Source organism: Rhopalosiphum padi, chromosome 3, assembly GCF_020882245.1.
Source record: "Rhopalosiphum padi isolate XX-2018 chromosome 3, ASM2088224v1, whole genome shotgun sequence".
NCBI classification, from domain to species: domain Eukaryota; kingdom Metazoa; phylum Arthropoda; class Insecta; order Hemiptera; family Aphididae; genus Rhopalosiphum; species Rhopalosiphum padi.
In genome coordinates, this window is record NC_083599.1 from 25,295,329 (window position 1) to 25,322,927 (window position 27,599).

Here is a 27,599-nt window from a genome sequence, read left to right on the forward strand (position 1 = left end):
TTATAGTAGGTATCTTAAATCTTTATAAATGTATACTTTATACATAAGTATAGATTAACTATAGAATATAAATTACTAATAAGTAAAAAATTAAATAATATATGATGTATAGTATGTTGTACTGTATATTAAAATTCCAAACATTTAACTTTAAAATCAAGTATATACAAATTATAAAAATTATTTTACTTTATAATAAAAATTTAGTATTTTTCACTAAAATATAAATTATTATTCATTAATCATTCAATTATTTTTTTCACCACTACTAATCATTTGACTATTCCCATCGCTAGCATGTACATTAAGTATTACAAACTTAGATTATGCTTTTACCAATAAAAATTACTTTAGTTTTTAAAATAAAATATATTATTATAATATATTAGTTAAATGGCATGTTTTAAAATAATTTTAAAAGTTATATATTTTAAACAAGTATTTTTTTATAGCTTTATTGTAGATTGTCACCCATGATCCATGCTCGGACAAATATCCAATAATTAGTTAGTTTTTTTTATTATTTATAAATTACCAAATTATATATACAAAAATTATAGTGCATTTTTGCTATTTTTTAGAGCATATATCATTTGTACACCATTCAATGTTGATTCGTGTATATTACAGACACTTGTTACTAAGAAGAAACCTAGATTGAACTTTTTTAAATATTGTTTTGTTTATTGGACCATTTTTTCTGTGGGTTTTTTTTCAGGATTTGATTTTTTCATATGTTTTCGCCATCTTTCAAATTTACAAAATAAACAAATTTACGTTCAACAGAATACATATTATGTTAATAGTTTTAATATTACAATACAATAATTAATAAGTACGTAATAAATTTTAAATTAAGAATATTAATTACCTACCAAGAAGAAAACAACAATACTATTTACAATCATGTTGTTTTGATAAACACTCTGATCCACATTAGGAGTTCGTCATTTCTTGACATTTTAGTTTTAAATTCCTTATTTTGAACGAGGCCAGATCATTGTCGATTCGCTGTCGGATGTCCGTTTTCGTACCCTTTAAAGGGTACGAAATGTATATAAGTATACATTTTCTTTTTTATAGAAATGGCATCCCATTTGGCTATGAATGATGATCAAACTATTCGATTATGAGTTATGATCGATAAATTGTTTGGTGGGCCAACAGTTTCAAGTCATGGGTTCGCCTCCAAAATTTTCGAATTATCGCGCGTTAGCAGAACGTTTCGCTCCGGTGTGTCCAAATATCCACCGTTTTCGATGTTGATGGGCGGGCAGTCTTGCTTATCGTTATCATGGTTTCTTTTTATTCTTTTTCTCGTGTTCGTCCCCCGAACCAGAAGTGCTTATTACGAATTATTATTTCGTTGATAGTGTTGTTTTTATCCACAATTTCCTTGTATACAACAACAACGAACAGTGTTCAGTGACATATTTATGACCACGAAAAACAGCATTAACACTGCTAACAGCATCGTTGTCGTTCGCGTGACGGCGAATAACAAATCAATGGACGACATGTAACGCGGTCACTATTGTTTTTTGATTCGATCAAAACAGCGTACGCTATTGATCATAGACGCCCCGGGCCATACAACGTTGTCCCGTCTGACCAACATTTCTAGAAAAAGATCTGATGTCCGTCGTATTGCTCAAATCTGTCGCTAAATAATGAAAATGAGCGACGAAACGCCAGTCAGTTCTTTGGTACTACCAGTTTTGATCAGGCCGATTTTGTCTCAGGTATATAATTATTAATGTTCTACGCTGTAACAATCGTTTTGAAAATGCTTTTTATTATTACATCTTTGGTTCTATCAAATTTTTGATTTTTAATCAAATTGTTTGTCTTACATGAATGTTATTGTGATAAAACTAAATTATGTTGTAATTTTCAGTTAGAGAAACGCAATGTTTCTGCGTCTCAAACTTTACGGTCAGCATTGTTTAAAACAGAAAATACTCATCCTGGGTTTGCGTACAATTTGGTTGCTGGTATAATGAAACAAGGTGATATTAGTATTAATATGAATGAGAGTGTATTGAGACTTCAAGGCACAGTTTCTGATCTAGAAGGTAAATTTTAAAATACCATTTAGCATTAAGTATTTAATATTTTAAAGTTATTTTAAATTCTTTCATTCTTTGAAATGTAAGACAATGTTTTATTATTTTAGTTCACGTGAAATTTGCATGATTAAAATTATTAAAGGTGTATTATCAATTTGAATTTAAACTATTTAAATATATGAACTACAGATTTATATTATACGTATCATGTAATTCTGTTTTTAATCAATGGGTTAACTATTATAACAATAATTAGACCATGGATTTGTATGTATTTGCATATATTTAATAGTCAATTATAGTGTATGCTAAGTCACTATAAAATATGATATTTCATGAAAACGTGATTAAAAATACAAATTCTTTTAGAGTATATTTTAGTTAAAAAAAAAATTAATTCAAAGTTTACCCAATTATTTTTATGGTTTTATGTAGTACTAATTTTAAGCCCATAAAGTATTCCTATTGCATTAACTATTTAGGTTTAATTAACATTTAACCTTATTTATCTTATATTTTGGATGTTCTAATAACTTACTATAACATTTATACACTTTTATCTACTTGACATGGTTCTTAATGAAATTGTCATTGGCCCTTTTGTTTATTTAAAATTATTTCTTAACCAATGTCTCAAGTCCAAATATTATTAATGGTATTACCTTCTATAATTATTTAATTGCTGATAAATTACTGTGAACGTCATTATAAATTTGTCAGAAATGCATATTATTTCATTTTAAATAGCTACTCCAAGGTATTTTTAACACTTTTTGTTCTATAATGTTTTTTGTGCATTTTATTTCAGTTTTTTTTAGAAATTATGATTATAAAATAATAAATGGATAATTAATAACATTGCTGCAATTTGTTTAATATCTGCTTAAAATTAAAACTTTTCATATGAACCATGGTTTTTACAAACATAATTTAGCTATTTTAAGTGAAATTGATATTTTTAATAATCTAATTAGGATAGGCGCTTAGTTTTGATATGTTCAATTGGGTGTTGATGGTGTTGTTATTATATTATTTAATAAATTAGGTAAAAATAAGTATTTCATTTTTAGATTCTGAACAGAGTGATGAATGTACCTATTGATTTTACAATGATGTGTGTTTTTTTTTTATTTTTGTGTTTGTCATCATTTTTTGGAGTAGTAATAATGCTTCGATTTTTGACTTCAGCCCTTCTTTGAAAAGGAAAATTCATCTAATTGGTATTTTGGGAGGTCAAAAGTAAAAAATTTTCAATAGTTTTCAAAAGCGTTGGGAAAAACACTGAAAAAATTACGGAAAAACGGGAATTTTTACGCATAATCACTTTTTGACAAAATTGATTTTTTGATTTTTCTGTAACTTAAAAACGAATCATTGTAAATACTTGAAATTTTCACCAAATGTTTATATTATAGTTATCTATTTGCGATTAAATTTTCAAAATATTTCGACCTTTTTTAAGCTACTTATAGAAAATTGGAATTTTCGAAATTTTTAAGTTTTTATTCTTAAAATGCCGATAAAAATAATTAGGCTATCCAAAAAATCTTTAAAATTTAATACAAGGTTTATTATAAGTTGTACTTGTCGTAGTAAAAAAAAAAATCAAAAATCGTTGGTCACAATTTTTGTTTATAAGCATTTAAAGTTCAAATGTTAACAAAATATATCAAAATCTTTCTTGCAAAGAATTTTGAAGTTAAAAATTCATAAAATTTTTTGTGATTTATTCTTAAGGTTCAAAAATCCAATACAAGGTTATCCATAAGTTTTCCTTTAAGTAATTATAAAAAAAAATTCAATATAAAAAACATTTTATGAGCGTATGAAATTTTATTTTTTACGAAATCGCGTAAAATAACGAAATATTACAATTTAAATATAAGTAATAATAATATAATATATCCAACTAATTATCATTGACTGACAAATCATCTCCGTTCAGAATCGTTTTTCGTTTACAATGATACCCGTCATTGCATTCAAATTTAACACATCCACACGACCAGTGACCTACTCTCCATCTCTACTATATAGCAGAGCAATACCCACTTGCCCACTTTTTTTTTTAAATTTAACTAATGATTGTTTATTTGTTACAATTAAATAATATATATTTGTCATAATAACTATTATATTGTGTTGATTATTGGTACACTCTGAATCTACTTCATAGATTGTAATAGAGGTATTATAGCATTTTGTAAAGAACATTAAGAACAACATATTTTATTCCATTAAAAATTTAAAAAATTAATTTTGTGGAAACAAAAGAATTTCTATTGGAAGCTATTAATAAAAAATAAAAATATTTTTGATATATTTAAGTATTTATATTTTTTTTTATCAAATTTTAACATAAGTAAAAAATAGATTGTAGATTTTATGATTATGCTATACTATATCTGTAACAACTTATATTTTATTTGTATCAAAAAAATTAAAAACTTCTTGTGTCCCTTGTTTTTTTATCAATATTGTTAATAAAAGATAGATTACGAAATAATTTATTAAGATGTTTATTATTAATAATTACCAAAATTTGTTTTGTGATTAATTGATTATTAAAATTCAGAACTCTTAACTAAACAAACTGGGTTTGATATTATTTTTTATCAACTTTTAAATATTTATACTCTAATTTAGCTAACCTTAGGTTAAATATTAATGTATAATAATCTCAAGTTTATTTATAGTTTAAAAGGTATGTAAGGATTATTAATTTTTTATTGTATATTTTACTATAATACAAAATATTAAACTATTACCTAATACAGATATTCTAAAAATCACATATTGTTTAGGTGGTGAATATCGGTTAAATAGATCTGAAGATGCATTTCAAGAATTAAATAAAAAATCTATGGCTTTAAAAAGAATATTAAGTCGCATACCAGATGAAATCAATGATCGTAAAACCTTTTTGGAAACAATTAAGTGAGTTACCAAATATGTTTTATTTATTTAAAAAAAAAAATTAGTTTCATAATTTTTTTGCTATTGCATAATAGTAAGTATGATGAATTATGCTTGGCAACTTTTGAAATAACCTAGTACAAACATTAGTTTGATAAAATATATATATATTTTGTCATTTAGATTTTGAACCATTACTGCTGATGAAGTGGTGACATTAATTTTTTAAACATAATTTGTTTATATTTCTTTTTGTGTATTTTGTGTAGATTTAGTCAGATATATTATATTACCTGTAATATATGTACAATTTATAAGCTTTCACCTTCTTTTATAAATATATTTAAACATAAAAATGACTATGTGCAGTCATAGAGAGGATACAACACAATCATCTTTGAAACTCACTATACTCTATTCAGACTGAAATCAGACTTTGGCGACCAACTTGTGCGCATGGAGGTGGCTTTACTACATAGCAGGTGTACAGATAGTTTACTCGCTGGGGTTGACAAATGGGTGTTGTTTACCGCCACCCGACAAAAACTGGTTGGCGCTGAGATCTGATCTCATTCTGGATAGAGTATAAAGAATAGTTATTAAAATGATTAATAATTAAAATACTTAGTTTTTAGTTGTATTAAGTTAGTATAGTATATATATTAATCATTTTTTCTATAATCCATTTATTAATACACAATCTTATTATTGGGCTTTTAAACATGAAAAAGAAGTTTAAAGACAGAAAAAAATATATTATATAATTTATAATTCTTATATATCATGTTATTTTTATACTCCGTACCACGAGAGAACGCATACGGCGGCCGACCGAAACTCGTTTTTCGTGCACGAGTGTCCCTCTCCATTAAACAATCTCAAGCCAAAAAAAGTCGTTCGCTATCAGAACTAGTCGGTTACATTGCCGTATGTGTTCTCTCGTAGTATGGTGGGAGAAATTTGGCCCCGAAACAATGGATGTGTGAACTGTATGCGTTCTCTCATGGTACAGAATATAGTGATAGAGGGTTTTATGGTAACTGCCACACATACTTTAACAATTTAACAATTTGATGAACGTTTAATATTTCAATGGAAGTACATATAAGACGTTACCTTATAGTTTATTTAACAGTTTTTTGAGTAAATTGTGAATAACATTAAGACTTGAAATATGATTTTTTAGTTTGTTTAATTGTTGGTTACATACTAATTTATTTTATTTATAATTACAGAGAGATAGCTAGTGCTATAAAAAAATTACTTGATGCAGTAAATGAAGTATCTGCATATATTCCAGGGCCTAGTAATAAACAAGCATTAGAACAGAGAAAACGTGAATTTGTTAAGTATTCCAAGCGGTTCAGTAATACACTGAAAGATTATTTCAAGGAAGGACAGTAAGTAAATTTGATATTTATTAATAAAACATAAATAAACTCTTACAAGACAATTGTAATTGTTGAATTATAAGTAACATTTACATTTTGAAAATTTAGCTACAAAAAATTCTACCAAAACCTATTTAAAGACATCCCAACAAATGAAAATAAATACAGAACATTTATGTCTTAGGTAGCTGATCAGTGATCGCTAATCTAATCTCAAAAATTATTCATATACAAACTAAATACAAATAAACGCATAAAACTATTAATTTAAAAATAAAGTGTTATTAATTGAAAAAAGAAAAAAATACTAACAATAAAAGATAACTTAATTTTTCATTCTTTTAATATTTTTCACTAAACTGTATCTTTTAATTTTTGTATATACCATATTATTGATTTAAGTCAAACTAAAATTTATAAACTAGTAGTCAATATTTTGTTTTTAGAAATTATTTAAAAAAAAATTAATTTCAACAATTTAAAATATGATAAAGTTATAAAACATTATACAAAATAGTATTTCTTATTCCTATATCTAGGTATCATAATACTTGTTGAACATTAAGGAAAATACTGATATGTTATTTTATATATTTTTTTAATAGTAAAAATTATTTTTTGTAGTTTTGTTAAAATGATGGTATGAATTTGTGTTTTGTTTCAGTGCCAATGCAGTATTTATCAGTGCCTTATATTTAATTCACCAAACAAACCAAATTATGATAACTGTAAAAAGTAAATGTGAATAAAATTTTTAATTTATTTTTCTTATATTTCAATTAATAATTAAGCAATGTAATACATTCCACTACCAATTATTTATCTCATAGAAAAAAGAAAACAATGTTATATAGTTTTAAAATAATATCAAAGTATATTTTTAATATCTTGTATTTTCTATTTAAATACATTGTCATATTTAGAAAATTATTTAGAAATATTATTGTTTTTACAAATTCTTTTAATCTATTTATGAACAATATTAATTTTATTTTGAATTCTTGAGTTATAAAGACTTTGTTTAAATGGAGTTCAATTTCTACTTGTTTTTTCTTTCAGTATATTTTAACTAGCAAATTTTCATTACAAATTATAATATGTTAAAGCACTTGTCCAATACAAAAAATATTTTTGTTAACATTCAATTATAATTATGATTTGATTTATCGTTAATAGTGTCAACTCTTCACTATTATTTTATACACATATTAAATATTCATAAATGTTATATTTTTATGCACAGTATTATAGTTAAGAATGTGATTAAGTACAAGTTGTGCTAATAAAAAATTCTTATATCATACATTAAAGGTAGTATGTTAAGTATCAAAATAAAATTATTACCATTATTTATTATTATAATTTAAATAAACTATAAAATAAATTTTTATTTTTTAAATAATTATTATGTTTAAAACATTTCAAAGCTCTATTTTTAATTATAATGAATAAACAATTGTTAACCCTTATCATAAACATATTACTATTTACTCAATTAATGTATTGTAATTAAATTAATAATATAGTATATTATTAGTTAATTTATTTTATTTAAATTAAATTGTATTTATATATAAAAAAACTAATTTGTTTAGAATGTAATATTTTAATTCAATTATTATCAATAGGACATTGTATCAATTCCTATAATTGTTATAGAAAAATAAATCTAGAAACATGTGCAATTTACCTTGAATGTCAAAAGAATGTTATACAGGATTTTAAACAAAAAAGTATTTTCTATTCTTAAAATTACATGTTTACTATATGTTTTATTCCATTGTGTTGTTGATTATATATAAAAACATTTTTGTACTGAAATGGGATCAAATGAAGTGATATTGAATTGCTTAGATAAATTAAATTTAGTTAAATGAGTTAAGTTGAATTTGAAGTTTGTATATTTTTTTTTAAAGTGCATGAAATAAAAATTCTTAGAAATTGTTCTATAATAAATTCTATTGACTATGATATCTCACTCATTTTCTGATAAAAAAAATATATACTTATATATACATATATACCATATATGGTATTCTGTAAGGTACCTATCCTTTATTTTTTTTTTTGTTCAATATTTTCTGGATTGTTCACAAAGTATTTTTATAAATTTATTTTATTTTATAAAATCTTACCATATATTAGCAGTAGTATTTATCTAAAAATTGTCTCAATAATTAGAAATATGTGTAGAATTTAATGAGACATTTATATAATTAGAACTATTTAATATTAATGTTATCATTTCAAATATATTATAGATAAATATGATTTAAAAGAAATGTTGTTACTTTTTACTAAATCAAACCAAATTCAAAAACTAATTCAATTATCTGTGTAATAAATAACAAATAAGTGGTAAATTTCTGTGTTAAAAATGACTACCTATCATATATAAAATACAATATTCATATGAATGACATGATGTATTATAAGTTAAAAAAATTATTATATTATTTTATCTAGAATCTTTATTTGTAGTTATCACTAATGCAAACATTAACACAAAATGTTTTATTGTTTATACGACTTGAACTTGAAGAACCTCACTTGCACACAATTTTTATCCTGTATTTTTATTTTTAAGATAGTCACAAATAACAAATATAAACCTACATACCTTATACTAATAGTACTATTTGAAATACTGAAATATATATATATATATTGTATGCTATTTTAGATATTTTTTAATTTATTTTAATAATAGTATAAATATCAAGTAATTATATTTTCTTTATGTTAGCAGTAAATAATAAGTGACTAATTTAAATAACTAAAATTACTTATGTACATTCAACACCTACTAACAAAATGTACAGTTCCGAGAATTAAATTTAAACAATGTGGAATAGATAGATAGGACTCCTGTTTGATAATAAAATCCTTGTACCCAAATATCATTCAACATATTATAATAATATAAAAAAAAGGATCTAATTAGACATTGTTTACAAGTTCTTTTATGCCAGTTTGGTTTGTGATTAATAAGCTATTAATTATTATTGTGTCATTTACATTTTTTATAAAATTTGATTATTATATTGAACATAATTTTAATTTTTAGTTAGTTTCAACAACGAGCCTACTAAAAGAATAATCATATATTATAAATTTGGCATGTAACTGCATCAACATTTTCATATCATTGCGCATTTAAAAACTAAATTCCACACTAATTTAATAATTCAAACAAATGGCAGAAAGATGGTAGAGCACAATTTTCACCATATGAAATAATAAAAATATAGTACAATTCAAAATTGGGGACATGGAAAAACAAAGACATCCATAATATCTAACAATACCAATTAAAAAAAAATGATACACTAAAATACTTAAATACAAGATATTTGCTAGTGCAAGTACTACTATAATTAGTAGTTGCATATTGCGCACACTAGGTTCACATAGGTATCCCTTATGAAATAATATTTCGAATTGTCCAAACGGCGTAGTTTTTTTTACGCAGTGTTTGTAATTTTTGAATGCCCAATTGTACAGAGCTATTTGAGCTTACCGATGTGTCGTTTTTTCAAGTTTCTTTATACGCTACTGCCGACAATTACTATTCTTAAAAACGATAAAACTCGTAATTTTTATCGTCGCTAACGTCCAGATTTATTACCACGACACGCAATTGTAAACTATGTCCTGTACCTATTAGCGAACGTGACCCATTTGGTTTCACTATATTCTACTTGTACGAACTCCATTAATTAATTTCTATCCGTTGTTCTTTCGTTATTTGTAAAAAAAAAACACATTTAACTAGGTAGAAAACTATATAGAAATGTATTAGATAGGTAATGAAAAATGGAATGATAAAGCATAGAATGACGACCATAGCGTACTCAACAATACATAATAACTCAACAATTCACAACATTATTATTTAATCGCTATGACACAATTGTATGATCTAGAAGATATCGTAGGTACTTTTATCTTGGACCATAGAGTAATAATACTTTTATTCTACTTTTTACTTCTTGGACTTTGGTAAAATAATAATTTATAATTGACGATATTATTAATTGTCATAAATATAAAATGTTATCAAATGCCAAATAGTATTTTAATTTTTTTTTTTTCGCTGAACGAGGGGAAAAATTATATTATAGGTAATATTAATAATCTTTGGGTGTGCTACACTGCAGTTTTGGTCATATGGCCATCGCACAGTGACGATTTCCGTCGTCAATTAATTCGCAAATCGTTTTTAACTTTCATTGTCTAACTACTATCGTACATTAGTTCGTACGCTAAACGCTTCACCGCAAAAATAAATAGTCGGTCTCTCTCTCACTCTCTCACTTTCTTTTAAGTTTTTTTCGGCTGTACCTACAAAATATTGGTCTTTTGCGTACCAGTTCTAATCTATCAATAATATATTGTATATTATTCCTTACTCGTATACGTAATTAATCGTCCTATATTAATGCATTATATTATCCTGTTATTAATAACGTCCATGTTAGTTTAAAGTTCCTATATTATATCTAGCATCTAGGTAAGTACATGTTCCTTAATTCCTGTTTAATTGGTATTTGGTACCTATAAATGTTGTCTTTCTATATCGTTTGGAATACTCAATGTCGATATATACCAAACATAAAGTAATATTGTGGAATTTTAAAAAGAAAATGGGAAATTATAATAACAATTATATGAGTACGTTTATTACATTTCTTAGTCATATGTCATATTATAATAATTAATATCTGGCTAAACTATAATAATATCTTATATGTGTATAAATATATATAATTTACATAACATATAACTAGGTATATGTATAAGACATTAGACATACCTTAGTAAATAGTAGTGACTGTAGTGAGTATTGTTAGATACGTATCTACCCAAGCCAAAAAATATCAATGATGAACAATTGTTAACTTATAGTCTCCTACCTAGTCTTCAGTGAAAACATCTGAAAACATATTTGAATTCTTCGTAGTTTATTTTAAATTACCTACTTTTCCACTTTTTAAACTTAAATTCCTAAATCTTTTAAATTTAAATTGTATTTAAGTAAAACAAATTAACAAAAACTGTAAGAAAGCCGTATTCGAGTAAATATAACGAATTCAAATAAGTTCTTAGAATTTTTAACGAATAAATAGGTTAATTAATATGATTGAAAAAATATTAATAGGTTGAATATTTTGACCAAAAAACTTAAAATAATTAATATTGGTGTACTACTCGTACATTATTGACGTAATGGGAATGTTCATCGCTCCGCTATTTCTTTCACACACTAGAAAATTGCCTATACTGAACTCCTTAAATATGATCTGTATCAAAGTTCACATTCTTGGGTCACTCGTCAGTCGTCACTGTAATGTAATGGATGTATAAAATATTAAAATATACTAAGAAAAGCATAAACATATTATATTCAGGCATTCAGCCTATATTTCTAAGTATATTATATTATATATTTAAATAATTATTACTTATTAATAACATGGTGAGTAGATACTAGACATTGAACTAATTTTTGCAAAAAAAAATATCTTATAATATTAGGTATCTTATGTACCATTCACCTAATAGTATTATATTTTTATAATATTTTTTCATGTATGTAATATAACTAGTTAGGTATAATATAAGTTTTAGTTTTTATTAACTTTTTTTGTTTATCCATTTATTTTGAACAGTACTGGGGTCTGGGATTTTTTATTGTAAAACCAATACTTTATTTCACTCTGATTAGAATCTAAAATTTCTTAATTCTCAATTTTATATTAACACAAATACTCAACAACAATACTATACATTTTTAAATACCTAGAATAAATCATTTTCCCGGTTAGTACTTATTTCCAAATTCTATGTTTATCTTTTTATGTAAAATTAGAATAATAATTAATAGTGTATTTTGAATGATATATTTATTTTATTTTTCATTTTTTTTGTCCATCGTGCTTTTAGAGTAGTAAAGTACCTAGCAAATTTGATAAAATACTTGGAGTACTGGTGTACTACTTTAGAGGGCAAAAAGTGAAAATTATCAGTTAATTTAAAATTAAGGGGAAAAGGAATATTTAACGAAATTAATTTAATTTTATAGTTGTAATTAAATTTTTAAATATTAATAACCGTAGTTCGTAGATATTCTTGAAATGTATACAAGATATGTATATTTTTATCTTCTAGACATTGTAAAATAATTTAGTTCTTGATTTATAAATTCATTAAAAGCTTTATTTTTTTCCGAATTTATAATGAAAATGTTGATTTTTTTAGTAAGAAAGGTTAGTATACAAAGTTCTTCGTAAACTGTTCTTACTGTATATTAACAAAAATATCAAAAACAATTTTTTGATGTTAAATTTTTGATCTGAGTGTAGGTAGCGATGAATATATTGATTTAACAATTATGTGTGTATGATTAAATGATAAATTGTCGATAAAATGCTTCGATTTTCAACTTTGATTTCAAATAAAAATATTAAAAATATATAGTTACGAATTTTTTTTATATGTATTTGTAGTTAGAATTTTGATGAAATTCGTTAAAATCGTGAAGAAATGCAAACTATCTTGTAATTAGAAATTCATGAAAACTTTTCTTTTTATATCTTAGTTTTGAAAATTGAATACAAGACCCCTCATAAGTACTTGGTACTAAATCCATAAAATCTAAAAATACAGTGAAAACTCTTTATAACGAATCTGAAGGGACCAAGAGATTTCTTTCGTTAAAGAGAGTTTTCGTAATAGAGAGGATTTAAAAAAAACAAAATTTTTGTTAGAAATTACGTCGATAATAAAATGAGTATATTCGATATCGATAATAATGGTATTATTGTGATATTAAAAGTAGATAATGAAAGAATTACTTTCACCGATTACTTTTATAATTTATAATATAATATGATAACAGGTAAATTGTCTTATGAGACATAAAATATTGTTTCGTTATTGAGAGTGACTTTTCGTTATAGAGAATGAATTGTTATAAAGCAAACCAACCATTATTATGTAATGTTTACGTTATATAGAGTTTTTCGTTGTAAAAAGTTTCGTTATAAAGAGCTAGTTTTTACTGTTTATAGACGATTATTTTTTATAGATATTTTAAGTTAAAATTTTGATGAAATTTCTTATTTAAACGATAAATAATGATATTAATTATTTTGTTTTGATTGAAAAACATTATTTATAGAAACTTAAAACATATCACGGAATATACTTAAGCTAACAGACGGTTCCCACTCAGAATCTTTTTCGTATACAATGATTATTGATTATCATTGAATTTAAATTTAAAACGCCTGTAATATTGACCCAGTCGACATCTAATGTACAGCAGAGACAAAGTGGTACCCACTTGCCTACCTTTTTTAATGTTAATACCTTAATATTGATTATTGAACATTTATTGCAATTTACAATATTCCTCGTATTATAAGTTATTCCTATTGGAATTAAACAAAAAGCTTAGCGTTTTTAACCTATTAAGTTGTTTTTTTTTATTTCATATAGTAGGTAGCGTTTTAAGTCATATTAATTATGTGATTATGAGTACCTATTTAAATATATGATGTAATTGGATATTCATATACTTATATAATATCTAGTTATAAAACAATATTTTTATTCATATATTTTATTTATATTTTTTGTTTAAACATAAATACATATTATTAAAAAAGTTATCAAAAAAAAAAAAAAAAAATATTAAAAACGAGGATTTTTACGCAAATCAGTTTTTTCACAAAATTGTCAAATTTAATTTTGGTTTTATTTTAAAAATTTAAAATTAATAAGTGCATGTTACCTTGCAATTTTTAAATTTTCTGATTTATGGATGACAATTTTTGTTTGTTAGTAAAAACATAAGAACTTGAAAATGTAATACAAAGTTTGTCGTAAGTTCTAACAGAAAAATGAAAATACAGTCAAATTTGTATAATATAATATATATAGGTACCGATTTAATTATTTAATTAAGTATTACATTTTCAAATAATAAATTTAAAAAAATGAACTTTTATGTACAAAATAATTTGCATATTTTCTTAATGTTGAAGAAGTTTGTCTAAATTCTAGCATCCAATGCTTATAAAAATTTTGTCATTAAATATTTTCAATATTTTTTAAACAGCATAACAGCATAGAAGAACTCACTTCGTTCAGAATCTAAAATAAACTTGTATACATTGAAATAAAATTAAGTTTTTATCTTAATCAAAAATAGAATATTTTTGTTTTAATTTATTATTATTTTTTCAAGTTAAGCAATGGAAAATATTTTATGTGAAGATTATTCTACTAAAAGTTTGGTGAATGTTAAACAGCAGTTGTTTAATGTCAACTTCAAACACAATAAAAAAAATATGACTAATATAGTCCTGTCACCAACTGGATCGAAAGATTATAAACATGCTTATATTAATCATCCAAACAAAAATCCATCTCAAAATGACAATATTTGTCACGAATCAGATGAATATGACTCCGATTGCAGTTTAGGATCATTAAATTCTTTGTATTTGAGATTAAAGAATAATTCTAAAATAATAGATTTAAATATAACTGATAGAGTTGGTAAAAAACAATTACAATCTACTATTTGTAAATTAAGTACTAACAGTACTGACAGTTTTCCTGAAAATAACAATGCCGAAGAAACTAATAAACAAATAATGGCCTATGATAAAATAGAAAACACAAAACCAATAAAGAAATTGAACACAACACTTTTTTATGGAAAACAGGTAATGAGCATATTTAACATTTTTTGAATATTTATTATAATTTATAATAACATAATATTTAACAATGAACATATCTATAATATTTTATAATTTATACAACACTATTATTTTGAGTAGGTATGTACTATGTAGTAGTAGCTAGAAGGTCAAACCGATACAATTAGGTACAATCAATTTTTTTCTATTATATTTACAAATTAAGTATATCTACTTTAAAAACCAGTAAATTTAATTTAATTGAAATAACTTGTTACTTATTTTTGAATTATTTTATCATTCAATAAGTTGCTTTTTTTAAATTTAACATATATCTCATTTTAACTTCAAATTAATTAAAATAATATACAATTTAAATGTTTAATTATACTTTTATTTGTTTGAGAAACATTAAAAATTATGAAAATAATATTTTTAAATAGGAAAATCCCAACAATTTACTGTTATATTCATTAATCATTACTAATTTACGTTTAATGTTTATCATAAACTTAATAGATATTTAATTAAATTAGATAGTAATATAATAGTTTGAATAGAAATAATTTCAATGGATATTTCTTAAATATTAAAATACTATTTGTATAAATTTTGTATTTATAAATTATTTCTTTAGTTACTTTATACTGCAGTTTGAGACATAAACATATAATAATAATTATAAATAATTAATTTACTGAACTAATAAAATTATAATTTGAATAATATTATTACTGTCATTTTGAAAACATACTTTATATTAATCATATTTACTGAATTTATTATATTAATTAAAAATTTGATAATTAAATTAGTTCAATAGATCAATATTTAAAAATATTGATTATATTTATACTGACATGTATTAAGCTATCACTTATGAATTTTGGCAATAAGTAATAACTAATAATATATATATATATTTCTTTTATAGAAATCAACTTCTCAACATATTTTTACACGGTTACCTCATGAATTTTCATTTAAAAAAAAGTTCTCAAATTCAAAAAGATTTATAACCAGAAAATCAGTTTGCAAATCTAAATATAACACAAATAAATTAAGAAATTCTTTAAAGAAACCAAAACAAAGAAAACATTTAACTATTCAAAAAACATTATCTACAAGTGAATATTCAATTCGATCTCAATTAAAAGAACCTGTTCCACTATTGCAGTTTAGTGCTAAATTAATAAAAAAAGATGTTGATTCATTGACAAATACTACTGAAAATCTATTGCCAAATAAAATAGAATTTATCAAGTATGCTATTTTATATTACATATGTAATTTTTGGGTTTACTGTATAAGCAATGTTAAAAAAAAAATGAATTAAATTTAACATTAAGACTTTTCTTAATATATTAGGTATATATTTTTTTTATTTATTTAAGATTATTGAAAATGTATGAATACTATTAAAGTATATTATAGTATAAGGAACATTATTGTTTAGATTAAAGGTAAATTTTATTTAATTTTACTCATTTAAGATTATAATTAATCTAGATTACTCTAAATAAGTATATTATAAAGTTATATAACTGGTAATTTAAATATTAAGAATGCTAAGTTATCATAAAATATTTAATAGTATTTAATTCTTATTTAGTGATGGGTATCTTAATACTGTAAATTTTAATAGTTCAATTGTTACATGGAATAACAAATTTATTAAATAAAACATTAAAATATGGAATTAAATATTTAATTATCATTTTTTATTTATTTATACATCTATAATATTATATTAATTAACTCAGTACTTGAACTTTTGAACTTCTGAACCTTTAAATCTTGAACACTTAAAATTAAACTAAATATTATGAACCTGTTGGTATATAGCTCAAGTATTTCAACATTTTAATTTAATTGCTGTAATAGTGTAATCTTACCTTTTTTCATTTTACCGTAGAAGTTTTAGTAGTATAATGTATTTCTGAAATTAAACATGTACATATTTTATTATGCAATATGTATAGTAAATTTATGTTTATATTTTCTAGAGATGAACATATAATAAAAAAAGAAGACATTTCATCTTTAGAATTTAGTTATGTTGAAAATGAATTATATGAACCAAATAATTTTTTTATCAACGATTTTATGGATACAGGTAAATTAGTTCATTTTTTTCCCCAAAATATTTAATTAAAAAGTATTTGATAGGTAATAATGGAATTTTTATTTTGATCAGATGATTTTGGAGGTACAAAAGAAATTGAAAATATAATACAAACACTATTTGACAATGACGATTCGCTTATTGATAATGAGACTAATAAATGGTGGACAATTGATCATGATTATGAGGATCACGATGAAATACAAGATAAATTTTTTTTATTGTTTACAGAATTTAATCATTTTTAAATCATATGATAATTGAAAGTTTAACTAACTAATATTAGAAATACATACATAATTTTGTATAGCTATATATTTTTAATAGATAAATTTTAATTAGCCAATTCACAAACTATATTTACATATTTTATATTGTTTCACTATGTATGTTATGAGTATTTTTAAAAGGTATTTATGTTAATTACCTAAATCACAATATATTTTCTACAAAATATTAATATCATTTTACATCAAATTTAATAAAATGTTATTAGGCTACTACAAAATTATACCTAATATACAATAGGAATTAATCTGTTTTTAAATCTTTTATTTTTTATTACAATATTGTGCACAGTATTTATCAAAAACTTCAATACTAAAATGTTTATTTATAAACCTATTAAATTGTTTAATGTTTAATAAATTAATCTTTTTGATTTGTTCTAAAATATTATTGGTATCTTTGTTATTATTTTTCATATCTATGTGTATATAATATTGATTAGTGATTATTACATAAAATTAATTTATATTGATAATCTTATTGAATTTAGTTTTAGATTGTGTCAGACTCAGGGGCGCCCACTGAGATTTTTTAATAAACAAAAAAATTATTATATTATATTATAATATATTCAATTTTTTTTCTAATTTTTTTTTCTAAAAACCAATAATCATATAAGGTAAACTTTCACAGAATAATATTATGTCCTTATGTCTTATGACGATATTTAGTATATTCTTATACACTGTGTCACTGTGTATGGTATAATAATTATTATTATATCTACTATCTAGACTATCTATTTATATTTAGATGTCTGAACAAAATATACGGGAATTACCACGCTCGATAATCGAGAATATTCGATAACAAGTAACACTCTCCTCAGTCCTACTCCTCCCCGTGCGTTACGATGCGTCGATACGTATTCGTAGCTAGCGTAGCGTCTAGTTCATTACTCATTGTTCATTACTAGTTATTGCGATTCATCTTGAATGTTGACTTATGACAATTTGACAATAAAGTAGGTTTTTAAGTTTAAATTACCGAGTTAAAGAGGTATTATAGTTGTTATAGTTATTAGTTCGTCATTCAGCTACAAAAATTATTATCATTATGAGTAGGTAATAAAAGAAAAGAAGACTTAATATTGTTTTTTTCAAAAAAAATTAAACCATTACCTGAGTCAGATGTTCCTTTGCCACAAAGAGATACATACGAGACAGTAGGGTCACAAAACCTAATTTTAAATATAAAAAATGAATATTGAAGAGTTCAGTGAAGTAGTTATATCTATCAATAACTTATATGGACCTCTTCTTGATAATTTTGAAGAAGAAGCAATAACTTGATATGAAATATGGCTAAAAAAACCATGTGATCCAAATACACAAATATTTGATTTACTAGAAGAATCTAAATACTATCCTGCTGTAAATACAGCTTTACAAATAGCCATTACATTACCAGCAATTTCCTGTTCAGTTGAAAGAACCTTTAGGTACCTAAGACCTAACATATTATTATAAATCATATTTTATATTAATTATTTAATATTGATTATAATTATTATCTATTTTAGTGCTTTGCGTCGTATCAAGACATGGGTAAGATCTACAATGTATAAAATATGAGGTTAAGCAGTTTGGCACTAATTGACATTCACAAAAATAGATTTGACGATACATTATTTTTTGAAAATCACAAAACTGATGTTATGAATCATTTTGGACTAAATGTCAGACGTTTATCATTACTATTTGATTCATAATTTTCATAATTTTTTGCATTAAATTTTGAGTTATGTTTATATAATAATGTAAATATATGTAAAATATATAACATGCATTTCAATTTGCACCCACAGCTGATTTTCTGCGGGCGCCCCTGGACTGCCAGTAGTTTTCTAAAATAATTTATGCCATAACTTAAAATAATCATGATAATGTATTCTGGTCAATTTTTAAAATATGTTTCGTTTTATATATGATTGAAGGTTTAAAGATCTGATTTTTTAAAATTTTTAAGTATTTATCACCTATGTATATGTTCTATACCATATTAAAAATTAGTTTTTTTTAACAATGCGGTTTGCTAACTATTAATTATTTTTCCAAATGACCAGCTGTTTTTCAGGCTTATAGCTAATAAATTATAAAAATTAATATAAAAAAAAAATTAAATTAAATGTAATATATTATAATCAATACATAATAATTTTATTTTATTTATTATTAGTTTTATTTATTTACTTTTAAACTATAATATTAATATCACTAATTACCTAAAAAAAAAAGAAAATATATAAATAAATGTATATTTAGTATTAACTTATTAACTTATTGTCAATAAAAAAACTGAGGGTGCTTAATCTCTTCATTTTCCAGGCATAGCGTTGAATAGCTACTGATTGTAATAGTATAAAAAAAAATTTGAGGGTGCTACTTTTAAAATTGGGGGTGCTAATACCCCCTAAGCGCCCCCTATTTGCGCCTATGCTTATTATTACATGTTGCTTTTATGTGACATTTTGAGACAATACATTATTTACCCAACAAGCGCATTTAATTATTTTCTAAAAAGATTTTTGATAACTCTGCCTTCAAACTGTGAGTGTCTCTTAGCTATTTTTTTTAAATATTATTATTTAATTTGGTACTTCATCAAGAAATATAAATTATTCTTTTATTCTTTTTTTAGAAGAAATAAATCACAATAAACTTACTATACAATAATTATAGTTATTAAAAGGCCCCTAATTGCTGTTAGTCTGTCTGCAATATGCCTATAAAACATTTTGACGTTAAGAAAAATCATATTTAATATATAATACTTATATACTATTATATTATGATTATTTTTTAGTAAATTATTTACGATTAGTAGATTACAAATAATAGTATAATACAAATGGGCTCTCCAATCACAAAGACTAAAGAGTAAGGATGGGCAAGTTTCTTGAAAAAAGTATCTAGATATTACTATATTAGGTACTAAATACTGTAACTGAGATATAATTTATACAAAACAACTTATAGTATGATCAAGTATTCAAGTTAAAATTTTGTTGTCAATGGAATAAAAAATAATAATATGAACAATGACCATATTACACATATTTGTGAAAAAAATACATTATTATTATTAAACAAAATATCAAAAATTACATTATTAATGTTAAATATAGTATATAATAATCAAAAATTAATAAAAACATTATTTTGAGGACACCATATTAGTTTTAAAAAATATTAAATTTTCAAACTTTTTGTCTATAGTCCAGAACGTGTTGGTGAATGTATAAAACAGCAGAAGAAAACATTTATTCAACTAGTACAGATGAACACAAATTTGTGTTATATTGAATAAATAATTTTTTTACAATAAAATAAATATCTAGCATAAACAAAGACACTACAAAGATTCTTGTCATTGAAAAAAGTAATGACTTTAAAATTAACTATGGGCTATTTTTGTGGTTTATTTTCTGATTCATTTAAAAATATAATAAAACTATCAAAATCGCCAACATTATTATTACTGCAGCCATTATTGTTAAAACTATAAGCAATATAAACTATAGCTAGTATTTAGTAGCTATACACATATTTTGTTAGTAAATTATTTAAAAATCTGACTAATTTCATCAAGTGTATATCATCATTCTAAAAGGCAGGTATGTTATAGTTAACATGTGTGTATAGCTATTGCTATTGTAGTACTATACAGTTATTGTAAGTAAAAAAAAAAATAAATATATATTTATTATAAATAAATATAAATAAATAAAATTTTTTTTTTTTTACTTATTTATTTATTTATTTTTTTTGTATTTTAATAACTATCATCGAGTATACCCAGCTGCATATAATATAAATATATTATACTTAACAATAGGGCATTTATGCCTATTATAAGTCTAATGTAGTAATGTCAATGTCTATAATAGTACAATTTATTTTTTTCATTCGGCTCATTAAATTCACAAAAAATAGTTAAATATTAAATAAATAGTAACTGTACGCCTGTACGTAATACGACTATTACGTACAAAATGCATAAGGTTAAAGGTAGTACGCTACTAAGCATGACAGAAAAATCAACAAAAAAATCTTGAGTATTTGTCGATGATAGTTATGATATCTGTGATTTTAGCTTATCAATTTTGATAAGCAAACACATAATTCGTAATCTCGATCAAACGAATTATAATCACGAATTTCCATAAATGTTCGCTTCACCGGTCAAAAAAAAAATTATTTAGAACTTCGTAGTTTTGACTTGGTATTGAGTATTATGACCCGCCTTTGATTTGTTTATTCATGATTGCCGGTTAGTGTAAGTACATCAATATAATAATGTGTATAAATAATTATCTAAAAGTTATATATAATTGTGATTTTTAAAACAATTATTTAGATTTAAGTAAATATTAATTATTTATTACGACTACATTAAGTATTATATTTTTTAATTTTACAGATTCAGTAAATCTATTCAATTCAAATGGGAGTTTGGTGTCGAATAAAAAATGTTTTGATTGGCGTGGCTATTGGACGCACAGTAATTGACACATTTGGTTCTGTGGCCAGAGTTGATGGAATTTCTATGCAACCAACATTCAATCCAAATAAAACAGTGGACTTTGTATTTCTATCATATATTCCAGTACGATTTAATTCTATTAAGCGCGGTGATATTATTGTAGCCATATCACCTAGGAATCCAAATGAAACAATTATTAAACGTGTTATCGGTGTTGAAGGTGACATTGTAGTATCAAAAAAAAAGAATAATATTTCAGGTACAAAAAAATTTGTTCCTAAAGGATACTATTGGATTGAAGGTGATCACAAAGGCCATACATATGATTCTACTAGTTTTGGTCCAATTTCTAAAGGTCTTGTTGTTGCAAAGGTTTCAGTTATAATTTGGCCTCCCAGTAGATGGCAACTACTCCAGTCTCGCCATAAATAAGGTAAGATAACATTTTATTTTCAGCTTATTCTTTGTAAAAATAGTAGTTACTCATCAATTTATGATAGTTTTGTATTATTTAAATATCACTGGATAACTGGTTAATACATTGTAGTTAAGTATTTACTATTTGGTTTGTGCAATAGAAACATTTGGTTATTTTACTCATTGGTAGATAGTAATTATTTTTAAACATGTTTATTAAATTTCAATAGTTTTATCTAATTCATTAAATAAATTCTATTAATACTTAATTTTAGGCCATTTGCATTTATTATATAGTCTTCTTTAATGTTTATTTACCATTATGATTTAACTTTAAATTCACCATTATTTGAACAGGACATTCCTAAGTGTAATATATTTTACTGAAATGTGTACTATTTAGTTGAGTGATTTTTAAATTTTATAGTACCATTCTCAATTTGTAGCTCTATGTTTTGTTAACAGTTCTAAAGACAAATATAAAAATAGGTTAAGGTCAATTTGCATTTATTTTAGTTAAATTGCACTCGAGCTTAAGAATACAGTAAATTCTCAATTATCCACGGTTCTCCACAGAATTGAGTTATTTTAAGAAATACAAATCATGTACATGCATGATAACAATATTACATAATATGTACATATTTATAAGAAATCATTAAAAAATGTGATACTAATAATAACATATGTAATAATTTAAATTCTAGAAATTCTTTATTGGGATTTTTGATATTTTTCATTGATTTAAATTTTTTTAATTCATCATCGGTACACAAATTTAAACCTTTAATTGTGAGCTTATCCACTTGATCATCATTGAATTGGTACCATTGTTGTGTAGTGTTATCTTTGATTTGGGCAACATAGTGACCACAATTAGCACTGGAGCCTTTATGGATAAGTACCGCATATAAGTTGTACTTATAATTTTTTCTTGAAGTTGCATTGAGTTTTTTAGGTAAGTTTAAATATTGAGCCATGTCTAATGTTTGTGGGAATCTTATTATAGTGTTTAGTTTTGTTTTCTGCATTGATTTTCGATCGTAGACAAACCGCATTAGTTGAAAATTTAATACTGAAGGTAATACAGTCAAACACATTTGACGCACAGCATTTTGTTTTCCTTCACACTGATTGCAATAGTATTGGTCATCCCCAGCTAGAACTTCTTCTTTTAAATAATCTCTCAAGCTGTCGTTTAAAGTTTGATGACCTTCAATGTTTAAGCTTAGATCCCTAAATGTTGAACAACTTTTAGATTTAGTTTTACATGTCAAGCATGTAATTACACTCTGATATTCGCCTCGAAAATTGTTTTGTACCATGTCTCTAACAGATGCGTTTGTTTGTTTTTCAAATTTTTTTTCCAGTGTTGTTAATAGTAAATTAGAAAACTCTTCTGCATCTTGTTCTATGCTTGTATCTATTTTTAAAGATTTTATGAACGCTTCTGGATTTATTGTTTTATGTTTACCAAATTGCATTAATGCAAATACTAATTGCAATTGACCAACACAAGTTATGGGCTCATATCCGTTTTCAATGAAAAGAGTTGGGTTATGTAGTATTTCAGTCTCATCTTCCATAGGATTCCAATTCAATATGGCATTTCTAATGTTAATGTTGTGGAACCATAACTGAAGCAAACTGTTAATATAACAAGTTGCTCCTAAATTTTTTAAACCACAGAAAGCTTTTGTTTCTCTATATTTTAGTTCTGGATCTTCATCTAGAGAGTATTTATTTTGAAGCCAATGTTGTTCACCTAGTGTGGATAAACAAAAGGGATTGCTGCTACAAGCTCGATGGTTAGATAAAGGTTTACATTTGCGAAGTTCTAAAAAAAACGCTTTACTAACATGACTATCGTTGATGTTATCAGGATGTGTGTCTTCAGCCCATAACCACTGTTTCTTTTTCACTAGATTCTTCTTATTAGAACGCATTTTAAACACCTGTTATTTAGTGAATCAATCAGTTTTTGAACGTTTGTCATTAAACACTTGTGAGTTTTTTGCTGAAACAATAAAAGTAAATAATATATTTATTGGGTTAGCTTGTTATTTTAGGATTTGTAGAAATAAATGATTTGAACATTCAGTAAAATTAAGTGTGTTTTAGATAATTATTTTTTTATCTGAACCAGAAGCACGAATCAAAGTATTTGTGATTAAATTTGAAATAGATTTTATCCAGTCAATTTTGATTTTACAGCCATAGTCAAAAAGTCAAAATCACTTTAAAAAAAATAGGCCTACTTAAATATGGTTTAAAAAAAATTTAAATTTGTGTTACACAAGCATAAATGGAGGACGTTAAAAAGTTTGAATATTCCTATATATTTCCTGTGTCTACTTCACTAACTTTTCAGAAAATTCCCAAATCAATGAAATGTAATCCCAACAATAAATAAAATATTGTCTAATTTATCAAATTCATGATAACAACTCATACATAAGTAATGTATTCATGAATTCAGTAGTTATCTATAAAATATAACTCACACTGTTTCAGCGTTGATCACAGAAAATTTTTTTAATTAATAGCATACAGTTCTAAAGCTTTGTTTTAACATTATTTTTGATTTTACATAAAATTGTAATCTACATTGCTAAGAATATTAAACATAAAATTATAAGTGAAAATAACAATTAAATGGCATTTAGTGAAATGTGAAAATTAAAAAAAAAAAGATATACAATATAATTTATTTAAATTATTTTTAGCATGAATTTTTTTATTCACGGTTGTTGCATCATCCAATTCTGCAGATAATTGAGAATTTATTGTAACAATAATGGAATTTTATTCATTCTAAAAATTTGTTAAAACTTAAAAATGCTAAAGTTTGTCGGAAGTTTTCACAATTTATACTACAATCACTGGAGTTGTACATACATAATATTTTATTTTAATATAACCAAACATTAAATATAATAATAATAATAATAATAATTAAGCAAATTATTTTAAACTAATTAATATATGTTTTTTAATAAAATCATTAGGCCATATTTTAAATTAAGCAACTATTATTAGTTGAGCCTTTCAATTCAAGCCAAGTACAATTCAAACAATAGATTTTCTGTACAGATTGCAATTTTACCATTCTAGTTTATACGTTTAGTGTAATTTTATTATTTTGTATAGAGTCTATAGTATAGATCTAGGTATGGGCTAGAGATGTGTCAATAGTTGCGGTCAACTTAGGTTATCAATTTCCCTCTATCTTCTATAATTTATTCATTTAAATTAAACATAAGACTTGAACTTTTGTTTAGTCTTTTTTAAACTAAGTATATACATAAATGTTTTTGGATTAAATGTTATTTTGTATTTTTTCAATTTTATAGAATAGTTGAATGTTGGAATTTAAAAAAAAATATTATTTTTACATTGAATAAAACTAAAAATAATTCGTAAATGTTTATGAAAACTTGTACATATGTTTAATTTTTTAGGAAATTATGTTGAATTAAATTATATGTAATTGTATTTATTTTGATTTAGAGCTTACAAATTCAAGTCATCATTGTTATCATACTGAAGTAAAAAAGATATTTAGCATCCGGTATAAGACCACAAGTTATAGCTAGAAGAAAATCAAAGTATAAATAAACTAATATTTCAAATATCTATCTATTTAATATAATATTTATTTTTATTCTGTAAGGTTGTAATCATTAAAAATAGTTAACATCTGATATACAATGGTGCTTATCATAAATATTTATTTATAATATTATAACAATTTTAAATTTAACTCGCTACACATAGTCGTGTTGTTAAAAAATATGAAGCATTATATTATATCTATATATTTAAACAGGGCTATGGTGGCTTGATATATAAAATATTTTATATTTTTAGAGTTAAGAGAAATTTGTGTTTGTGTTTATATTAAAATTATAAATACACTGTTCATTTCTTTATGTTATTTATTTAGTAAGACTTAACTGTATTATTTTATTATTTACAACATTAAATTATATTTTAATATTATATTTTTAAGAATACTGTTGTGATTATATGTGATTATAGTGTATGTATACAATTTTACTATAAAGATTTTAGTGGAAAGTATAATATTTTTTGGATGTTTTAGGAGAATGTATTCTACATAAATAAATCTTTTAAAGTAACAGATAGGAGGACTTCAAAGGTGAATTTTTTATTTTGCATGTTTTTCCATTTTTATTTAGGTAATTTTATTAATTTTTAGTGCATAAATTAAAACATTGCACAAGTGTTTAATATAAATTAGGAAATTCAAAATATAATGTAAACAAATATTATTTAAAAATATTTTTTTTAATAGTTTTTTGATATTTTTCATCCATTTCAAATGTTGATATTAATCATTCTGTGTATGATAATGTTAACATCTTTATATACCACTAATGATTATCGCATGTGATATCTTATTAGGGAATCACGAAAAAAAAAACCAAAGGAAAAGAAAACCAAAATTTTATATTTAGTCATATTTTATAAAAAATAAGTTTTAATTTTCTAATTAAAAATTTAGATCAATAATTCAACTACTCAGGTGTTGTTGAATACTCTCGTAACCAAATTTGTAAATTTTGAATAATTAAAAAATATATATATTATTTTTATATTTAAAAGCTTATTAACTTTATTATACGATGTTTTGAAAGTAGTATTTCCGTTTTGAGAAAACTTAATTAACATGCTAACATTATTCAATTATCATCTTATATCTTATATCTTTGTACCTACATATAACCATAGTTTGTGTATAAGTAATAAGTATAAAGCCATAAAAGTACTATAGAGGCATAGAACTACCATTAAGATAAAAAAGGTATCTACGTTATTCATTACAAATTTTGACTTATTTAGACTGTAAGATAATACAAAAACACGTGTATTATTTTATTGTAGGTATTACCTAGTGACTAGTTATTATATAGATTATTTAGTTGTTACACAGTGTAGTATAACATTGGAAATCAAACAAGTATTATCGAAAGGTTGTATTTAAACTGGTTTAAACTTTTAATTTGTCATTTATAAGTTTTTAAAATTTATTTTGTGTTTTTATTATTTTTTTTACCTCATTTGACTGATAAAATGTGTATTATTATTATTTTTACTTTATTCGACTGACAAATTTTTTAAAACATAACTTATCCTGACTTTTTGTCCAACTTTTTTCAATGTTAAACAA

At 23.7% G+C, this 27,599-nt stretch overlaps 3 protein-coding genes across 4 annotated transcripts; 2 read left to right on the forward strand and 1 right to left on the reverse strand.

The window, feature by feature from the left end:
- The first annotated feature begins 1,308 nt into the window (after positions 1-1,308).
- Positions 1,309-8,347, forward strand: LOC132927275 (programmed cell death protein 10). Its single transcript, XM_060991778.1, has 5 exons — positions 1,309-1,742; positions 1,898-2,075; positions 4,874-5,006; positions 6,221-6,385; positions 7,041-8,347. Exons 1-5 carry the CDS (start codon positions 1,671-1,673, stop codon positions 7,123-7,125), a joined length of 633 nt encoding a protein of 210 aa, XP_060847761.1. The 5' UTR covers positions 1,309-1,670; the 3' UTR covers positions 7,126-8,347.
- A 13,285-nt stretch (positions 8,348-21,632) lies between these two features.
- Positions 21,633-26,551, forward strand: LOC132927431 (mitochondrial inner membrane protease subunit 2). 2 transcript variants are annotated; one of them, XM_060991957.1, is made up of 3 exons: positions 21,633-21,781; positions 21,926-22,421; positions 25,916-26,551. In XM_060991957.1, exon 2 carries the CDS (start codon positions 21,950-21,952, stop codon positions 22,418-22,420), a length of 471 nt encoding a protein of 156 aa, XP_060847940.1. In that variant the 5' UTR covers positions 21,633-21,781; positions 21,926-21,949; the 3' UTR covers position 22,421; positions 25,916-26,551. The 2 variants fall into 2 exon arrangements, with proteins under 2 accessions (XP_060847940.1, XP_060847941.1); XM_060991958.1 differs by having other exon boundaries at positions 21,637-21,775.
- Positions 22,841-24,351, reverse strand: LOC132924942 (ubiquitin carboxyl-terminal hydrolase 48-like). The gene is made up of 3 exons (XM_060989378.1): positions 23,801-24,351; positions 23,190-23,734; positions 22,841-22,872 (listed from the first exon to the last, which is right to left on the reverse strand). The coding sequence occupies exons 1-3, from the start codon at positions 24,349-24,351 to the stop codon at positions 22,841-22,843; spliced, it is 1,128 nt and encodes a 375-aa protein (XP_060845361.1).
- Positions 26,552-27,599: the final 1,048 nt, after the last annotated feature.

Excerpts from the sequence above, each read along its gene's own strand:
- LOC132927275 (XM_060991778.1), top strand. The coding sequence starts at position 1,671 with ATGAAAATGAGCGACGAAACGCCAGTCAGTTCTTTGGTACTACCAGTT. Across the intron at positions 1,743-1,897 it reads TCAGGCCGATTTTGTCTCAG|TTAGAGAAACGCAATGTTTC; the intron begins GTATATAATTAT and ends TGTAATTTTCAG. Across the intron at positions 6,386-7,040 it reads GATTATTTCAAGGAAGGACA|TGCCAATGCAGTATTTATCA; the intron begins GTAAGTAAATTT and ends GTTTTGTTTCAG.
- LOC132927431 (XM_060991957.1), top strand. The coding sequence starts at position 21,950 with ATGGGAGTTTGGTGTCGAATAAAAAATGTTTTGATTGGCGTGGCTATT.
- LOC132924942 (XM_060989378.1), bottom strand. The coding sequence starts at position 24,351 with ATGCGTTCTAATAAGAAGAATCTAGTGAAAAAGAAACAGTGGTTATGG. Across the intron at positions 23,735-23,800 it reads ATAGAACAAGATGCAGAAGA|AGACATGGTACAAAACAATT; the intron begins GTTTTCTAATTT and ends CGCATCTGTTAG. Across the intron at positions 22,873-23,189 it reads GGATAAGCTCACAATTAAAG|AACTGTTAACAAAACATAGA; the intron begins GTTTAAATTTGT and ends ATTTGTCTTTAG.